Raw genomic sequence first — 8,929 nt, 5'->3', positions numbered from 1 at the left:
ATATATATATATATATATATATATATATATATTCGTCTGGTGTATTTACATGCTTGTGTGCATGTGCATGCATGTGGAGGCTAGAGGTCAAGTCAGGTGTCTTCCTCAGTTCCTTTCCATCTCATCTTCTAAGACAGGGTCTCTTAGGGAACCTATAACTCAGATTCAGCTATGCTGACTGGCCAGTGGATTATATATATGGTGCCCATATATATACAGTGGTCAGTTCTCTAGCATCTTTCTAGTCTCAATTTTTTTGTGGTATGTTTCGCTTTGCTTGAAATTTTATATGAAACAATGAAATGGTGAAGAAATTTCCACTTTTTTTCTAAATGAAACTCAGAGACATGTTGGAGATCATGATAAAATAAAATTCCCCAAGTACTTAATTTATACTTACTTCTGTTATTGATACTATGTTTCATTTAACATAGACATATATTTAGAATCTCATTAGTCATATTCATTTATTGCCTACCAAATATAAATGAAATTAAGTATAAAGAAACGTGAGCTCTTGTGCTGACTACATCATTCATAATCAGTAGTTACAGAATGTTTCATCGCTTCTACCTCAGCTGGTATGTAGTGGAAGGTCAGGTAAATCAGAAAAATTAAATGTCATTGCCGCTGAAAATTTGCAGGTGCAGTTAAATAATATGGTTGCTCAAATTCTGTATTAATATGAATCCAGGAGACAGCATGTATCTCTCCTTTCTGACATATTTTGTACTAAAAGTTATTTGGAACTTGGAACAAAATACCTAAAATTGTAGAGACAGTTTCACAGAATGAACTTTCTTAATTATAATACAGTATTTTATTTCAGAGAGAAGAATGATTTCTTTTATGACATCCCCTGAGTATTTGACTCTAATTGTGCTCATGCTCCCAATGTCAGTTGCTATTCAAGAAGTTTTATTACCTTATTATCAGTAACAAAACAGAACAGTAGTTAAGATTAAAATTAAATTCAGTTACCCAAATGCTGTCATGAAGGTTGGTGTTTACTCTTTGCTATGCTTATCTATGGTAGTTATTCAGTATACATTCATGAGACACAGAAGTTTAGATCCAGGATTTAGCACCAGAATAAATGTACATTTTAAAACACTGACTAAGGAAATTCTATCTTTGTACTATATGAAATGGAACATCCTTGATTTTATGTATAGTGTATTATTATTTTTCATACTTATAATTTTACTGAGCACCTATCTCATTACCTAATACAATATAAAATAATTGATGATGATTCCATAATATGAGAGCTGGTCTTCGGGAAGGAGGTTTCTATGTATGCCAGTTCCAGCTTTGTGTCTGAAGTATGTCCTGTCATCAGCAATAATATCTTACCTTCAAGTTCTGGGAGACGACCAAGGTCTGTGGCCTATGTGGCCTATGGTGGCTGTGTATATTCTTAAATGAAGTCTTATAAGTTATTGTGTTGCCATTTCATATCTCGGTAAGTTTATTCAGTTTTAATATATGAATCATTAAGAAAACATTAATATTATAGAAATTCATCTCATCGTCAAATGTTTAATACAATGAATATTCAATAAGATACAACTTTAAAAGAATGTTCTATCTTTTCAGACTGTCTGCATACAGATAACTGCTTTTTGAATTTAGACACTTTTCTTACATAAATATTTTCTTCTCTTCTGGCAGTTATTGTATGTATGTAGAATATCTTTCCTTTGAATTAAAAATATTGTAATAAAATGTTCTTGGAATACTAATAAAGTTGCATTTTCATTCTGACTAAAGGTAAACTTAATTTGCTCATTTAATGTTCATTTTATGTTAGGTGCAATTATGTTTGAGTTTCTATTTTAAACAACTTTGCTTTCATCTTGATATACCCTGTCATTGGAGTACGTAATTAAAGTTGCTTAGAGTTGAGTGATTGATTCTGAATAATGAATTTCTGAAGAGCTTAGAGAAGATAAAAGGTAAAAAGCTATAAGTGGCACAATGAGTTTTTTTGGTTGTTGTTTGCGCACTTTTTATTTGCTCAAGGAGGGTATCAAAATAGAAGTACTTAAGGCCTTCACATGTGTAAAGATAGTGTTTTTCCAAAAGATAGTATTTTTAAAGTGTATAATTGAAAACATTTTTATGGGAGATACCCTGGTGAGAGGTCATTTTCTTACTCTTGCCAATTTCAAAGTTAAAGTAAAACTCCTAAGGCTTCTCACATTTCTTCCCATTGAAGGAATCAGTCATCACTTATTCAGGAACAGAAATTACTCTAAACTTCTCTCATAATTCTTCAGAAATGCAGGAATGCCCATAGAACAAATTTTGGCCACAGCCATATACTGGCTCCTATGTTACCTACCTAAGTGCAGATCCAATGCAGGCCTTCTTTGGCCTTGTTGCAAAGATCCTTATTGGGTCTTCACATACCTTGGTTATCAAATGGTATCAAATGGTTTATAATTAACATAACAGTGGTAACTTATAGTCATAATGAAGTGAACACTGTAAAGAAGAAAACTGGTAAATTAAAAATGATAGAAATTTTTTTCATTATACAACTTGTCTGTATGATAATATCTTAGGCATAGGGGTGACAGCTGTAAACCAAATTATGATGAACTACGCCTCCTCCAAAAGTCTTACCAGAAGTCAAATGTGATTCAAAATTAAGAGGCTCTAATGCTGAATTCACATACTCAGATATTTGAACATATTCACTAACTTACATAGAGGGTAGGGTATATTTGAACATTTGAATAATATGAAGTTCAAACATACGTATGGAATAAAATAAGCACTTTATGTTAACCCTTTACTGAAAATTTAAAAGACATCACTTCTTTGTTTTAACTGCATTTATTACAACATTCAAATAATATCATTTTATAATGTGTAGAATACAGAATAATTATTATGAGATAAAATTGCATTCTATAAACTATATTTAATATAATGCTTTCTTTTTGAAACGTTTACTTTTCATTCAAGTGTTGTTTTCAGTCTGAAATTTTAAGAAACAACTAGCAAGCACGTACAATGCCCTAGGAGTTAGAATTGATGCTCAGATACCTCAGTAAAATTTATCTTAATGTTGTGAACACTTTAAACGTCTAAATAGTAGAATGACACCTTAACTTTTTCTCTTTGCTCCTTTATTTCCTATATATAGGAAATACAGTTTCCCCAATAAATTCAAGAGGCACTGAGTTTAGTTCTGATTTTGAGATTACCTAGTTTTGTTGTTTCAGTCAACATAACTTAAGTCAGATAAAACAATTTGATTCAGGTTCGATACGGTGCTATTTTGATCTGAAGGTCAATCTACCAACATGCAGGAACAGTTTCTCATTATTTTCCTTCACTACTCGAAGCAGTCTTTACTGAAGTCTTTCAAGCAGTGTCTGACCTCTGTTTCAATACTTCTCACAGATTTCACAGGCTGTCACCACCACTCAGCCATCACTAACACAGACAACTGTAATGGAAACGGTAACTATGGTGACCACAAGGGAACAAATCCTGGTAAAGCATGCCCAAGAGGAACTTCCACCACCACCTCCTCAAAAGAAGAGGCAGATTATTGTGGATTCTGAAATTAGGAAAAGGTGAGAGCATTTTATTCATGGCTTTATTCACAAATGAAGATTCGTCGTTAAGCAGGAAAACTCATTTACAGCCATTTTGACGGTTGAGTTTTTTAACTTAAACTGCTTTTCCCAAAGCTTGGTACCCATAATGCCAGTTAAGTAGCGAGAAAAATAATGAGGTAAAATTTGAAATTTATTCAGGAAATTCCTATCTAGAAAACTGAATGCTTAGTGGAAATGCTGTCTTCTGAACTGAACGAAGTCACCACAAGTGATGAAGGAAGAGCCATGGCATATTTTAATCGTGAAAGTGTCCTTTCTTTCTTCTTTGATAAAAGGCCTGCTTGTGAAATCTTTAGTTCTGCATTAAATGACTCTATTCTAGTAATGGAAAGTGCATTTTCATGAAAAAGTACACCTTTAATAGGCGAGATCCATTCTGCTGCTTTATGAGAACATAATGTCTCGATATGCACATCCTAAATCAGGAGTAATTACAGAACAGATTTCCTGTTCTTTGATATTTATAAAGTCTTTTCTTGAAGGTGTTAAAAATTTTAACTGATCTTTTTGTGGATATTCTCAAGTAGACATTGTAGATAAGTTAGGTATTATGTAAATCAGTGGCTATATTAAAATGATGATGATACAATATCATAAAGGCAAAGCAAGCTCAAAAATCATAAAAATGGTACAACTTCCATTCCATTTCATTATTGTGATTTTAAGATTCACGAATTACAGTGCAATATGCCTTATGTCTCTAAGTAGTATATGCTTAGGAATCCATAGAACACTTGACATTAGAATATGTATATTTTAGGGTATAGACTTATGGGATGAATACAGACCAAAACCACTATGTCAGATATTCTTATCAAAGGAAAAGAAACATCTAAAAAAGTTGTTTGAATACATTATTTGATAATTTTGCATTCTTTCATAACTTATAATCTTATTTGAAAATTTCAGACTAAGTAACAGGCTTCATCATTCTAGTCATATCTGTCTACTACAGGGCTCTATTAACTAAGCAAAACCTTCAGAGCATAGTTAACCACTGCTAGTTTTTGTGTGAATCATGAAGTAAGACTTGTCATTATATATCTTAAAATCTTTTTATATGTATATATGATGCATGTGTATGATTCTAAGAGTGCATGAGATGAGTCACATATATGTATCATATGTGTATTCTTGTGTGTCAGCTTGTGCACCCACATGCTATAGCATATGTATGTCTGTCAGAGGAAAATCATCGGTATTGATATTTGCCTTTCACTTCCTTTGAAGCAAAGTCTTGTTTTGTGTTGTTTTTATGGTTCACCAATCCATAGACAGAGCTAGCTGAAATGTGAACTTCTGGGGATTCTCCTGTCTCTGCTTCCCTTCTCACAGCAGCGGCACAGGGATTACAGATGAGAGCTGCTATACCCAGCTTTTATGTGGGTTCTGGGGATTTGAACACAGATCTTCACGTTTCTCAGTAAGTGCTTTACACACTGAGCCATCTCCCAGCCGTGGTATCACATTTTCAACTGATTAAGATGATCAAAATTTCTATTTGACCCATCAGGAAAAAAAAGTTTGTTAATCTTTTATCCAGTCAAATGTTTCTCAAACTTTAAATATCATAGGCAGCAAATTCCACCTATAGTCTAATCATCAAGAATTATTGGTAGAAATATTACCATTCATTGATGGTGATGGAAAAAAGAAAACAAAGGGCAAAAATAAATCAGTAAAATTTTTAATTTTCTTTTAATTTTTCTAACAATATGTACACTAATTTGTTTCATATTGCATTAAATATTTGTCTATAAATGATGCATAGTGAACTTGTCATTTATGTGTACTATGTAACAATCCAACAACCTTCCATCATTTCTTCATGTGCAGTAAAATCTAGTTGCCTAGTAGTCTTAATGTCTACAGTAGTACTCTTACATAGAAAGTAGCAAAGCAAGTTGAGTCATGTCAATCTGTCTTCAAAAGTTTATTGTTGGCTCTCGTTATGAGACTATAGTTGGTTAGAAAATTGTGTTCTGATTTCTTTTGTTTTTGAGAACAGTGGCTAATGGTGAAATACTCTGCCACTTAAATTCTCTTTGTATCATGTTCTCAGTATTCATCTTGATTGCCAATGATGAGAGGCCTGATTGGGAACATAAAGATTATTTAAATAAAAATTGACACATTTAGGATTCTGTTGTATACTTAGAACTAAATTCAGTGCTTTAACTGAACAGCCTTTATTCTTCCTGATAACTTCCCAAGATAAATTTGTCTGGGATTAGTATTATACATAGCTACAGAGTACCTGAGCTAAGATTTCAGCCTGAGCTGCACAGAAAATATTTCTTAAGTGGGTATATGACTAAGGTGATATTATGTCATGGTTCGCCTAAAGCTATCTAATTATACCTGTTGTCCTAGCATAATTATGCTTGGCGCTAGATTGCAATTCGCTAGGTGTACTGTTTTGAACAGCATAATTATATAGACAGACTATATAAGACTCTAAAATGAAGAGCTTAACCTGAGCAAAGAGGAAGCATTTTGAAGCAATTCAATTCAGTAATTTATAATTGTTTACAGGACGGCATTTGTTTAAAAAAGTATGAAAATGCGACCGAAAGCTTTCTTTTTCCTAGTGTCCTTCTCGCCATACACAAAACGATAACATTTCATTGTAAATATTGTGTTCGTACTCTATTATTTCCCTTACTTAAAAAAAATGTTCTCATTCAGCATTTATGACCAACTACAGATTATCCCCCTACCACTCTTCATTTGATTTGTTTTCCTCTCTGTGCAATTTCTGTGAGAGTGTCCCATAAAACAATCTCTTCATTCTTGCAACTTAATCTCAACTGTCCTCTCTCATTGATTCTGTCAGCTTCAGAGCGAATGGCTCCCAAACTATTTTTCTTCATATTTGACTCCTTTTTTCAAATGTCATTTTTTTAACAATCAATGCTGTGATCTGGATAGGTCCATCTCTGAATCCAACCATTGTCACTATTTTCATGTTACTGTCCCCAATTACATTTCACACATACTTTATGATAATGCCTTGCCTATTAGTCTGAGTAGCAAATAGAATAATAACTATGGACTTTGGAATCAAAATTACTGAAGTTTGAAATTTGCTTTTATTAATTACTAGTTTATGACCTCAAGAAAATTACTTAAGACCTATTACTGAGGTTTGAATTTTGCTTTTATTAATTACTAGTTTATGACCTCAAGAAAATTACTTAAGACCTATGTATCAGATTCGACATTTCCACATTATAAAACACCATCATGAAGGATGAAGAGGCACTGAATCTGTGCCTGAACCTAGTAAATTTTCAGTAGCTATATGAAATACCCTGGTTTGCTGTTCATGGAGATGACAGAGTTAGTAGGAGTGGAAGTTAAGCAGTTAGAGGTAAAAAGTGATGGCAATCATATTGACGATATTGGTGGAGATCATTGACATATAGAGTTGGTGGGAAGAAATTTGATAGTATTATGTCAAATGGTATGAATATTTAAATATTCTTGTTTTCCTCTTCAAAATAGAATTTCCATCCTGAATTCGCTGGTTTCTTTGACCATATTCTCTTAGATTGTTCTTTATTTATCATAATTATATTTCATTATTGGGCAAGTACCATTATTTAAGTCATTTTCTAATCATTGTAACTGCCAATTCTAGAAACTAAGCTCTCTGTCTTTCTCTGTCTCTCTCGGTCTCTCTGTCTCTGTCTCTGTCTCTGTCTCTCTGTCTTCTCTCTCTCTCTCTCTCTCTCTCTCTCTCTGTATGTGTGTGGTATGATTGCTCTCCATTTCCAATAATCTCTCTAAAATTAATATATTCAATACTTTCTCTTTATGATTTCACACCAGAGGTAAGAGCCCTATAAATTCAATTACTTCTGGGAAAATAATCAGGCAATTATTTTAAATGTATTCAATATTATTCCTATTCTCAATAGATTGTATGTCTAGCTCCTCAACTCAATTATTCCACTTCAAACAATAAATTACATTATTTCATTATATACCTTAAATCCACCTACATACAAATTCTCATCACCAATATAATAGGATGTCATTGTAATTATTTAAATTTTACTTAGATCTCATTATAACATGCATTTAATAAATAAGGAATATTTTTGAAAGAGTCAATGGTGCAGTTCAACTAATTGAAGTAACCTTTATTTACATTGTGATGTAATTTAATAGTTCTGCCTTGTTTTTCATGAGATTGTTCTTAATAATAAGCACATCAACTTCTAAAATAATCTTTATTTCTATTTTCACCCATGAGTATATCTTTATTTGCTCAAACCCATTAAGAGATTGAAAATTCAGCTTTGAACTACACTATATTTTTCTTAATTACCCATGGTTAAGTTACTTGAATTCTTAATTATCACAAAGTTTCTATATATGCATAATTTACTTCTTAAATTGTCCTCCTTACATTAAGATTTACAAAGGTGTTCATTCTTGGGTCACAAGGTAATTATTTCTAACAGTATATGCTTACTATCCTTTATTGAAATTTTCCATATAGGCAATTATCAGAGTTCGGCATTCACAGTATCTTAAAAGTAGCTTTATTATCTAGTTAATGGACATTTGTTCAAGCCATTGTTGCCTAATTTGTAGCAATTATTTACAGGATTTTCATAAAACTTTAATTTATATTTTGGTATCAACCAGGTGTAACCAATAGCAAGCTGAATCATTTTTTTCAGCAAATGTCATCTCAGTGAAGATCATTTTCCATGTAAATTTTTAATAAATTAGCATTTTGGAACTCAAGAACAGTATTAGAGGCACTTAAGAATACCAAAGCCCAAGTGGTAAGTTTGTTTTTCATGTTAGCAGAAACAGACAGAGGATGTATTTGAGTTATTTGGTTGTGCACTGTATGCACACTAAATAACAACATAAATTGACTAGACTATAGATCGAACTCTTATTTTCTATTTTTCAGTTTTCTTGTTTTTTCTTTTTAATTTGTAATCTTTCAGTACTTTTGTGGCAGCTTCAGGGATAGTACCAATTTATATCACATCCTTAGAAAATTGATACATTCAAAAAAGAACTCTGTAATTTTATGAAATTTATCCCTAAAGCATACTTTTTTTCTATTGGGTTCCCCCACAAAATCTGGAAGTCATACATTAAACCGCTCTAACTTGTTGAAGAACATAATTAGATGATTAATGTGTCTATGAGCTACAGTTTTTAAATGTTGTAGGTGATAAATTGATTATAAAATACCTGGGAAGTTGGACTTGGCATAACAATTTTTCCTCCTTGGTACAGCTCAGGAAAACAAAACATTT

General features: G+C 32.3%; 1 protein-coding gene across 1 annotated transcript in view; it reads left to right on the top strand.

Annotated features, from left to right (window-relative positions):
- The window catches only part of Dmd (dystrophin), a 2,373,110-nt gene that overhangs the window by 869,174 nt on the left and 1,495,007 nt on the right, over positions 1–8,929 (top strand). Inside the window, exon 17 of the mRNA XM_017795501.2 lies at positions 3,418–3,593. Coding sequence (XP_017650990.1) covers positions 3,418–3,593 — 176 coding nt within the window. The remainder of the gene's footprint in view (positions 1–3,417; positions 3,594–8,929) is intronic.

Source organism: Nannospalax galili, unplaced genomic scaffold (genome assembly GCF_000622305.1).
Source record: "Nannospalax galili isolate Female #2095 unplaced genomic scaffold, S.galili_v1.0 scaffold7, whole genome shotgun sequence".
In the NCBI taxonomy this organism is placed as follows: Eukaryota; Metazoa; Chordata; class Mammalia; order Rodentia; family Spalacidae; genus Nannospalax; species Nannospalax galili.
Note: the sequence above shows the minus strand (reverse complement) of the source record. Positions and strands in the feature narration are given on the sequence as shown.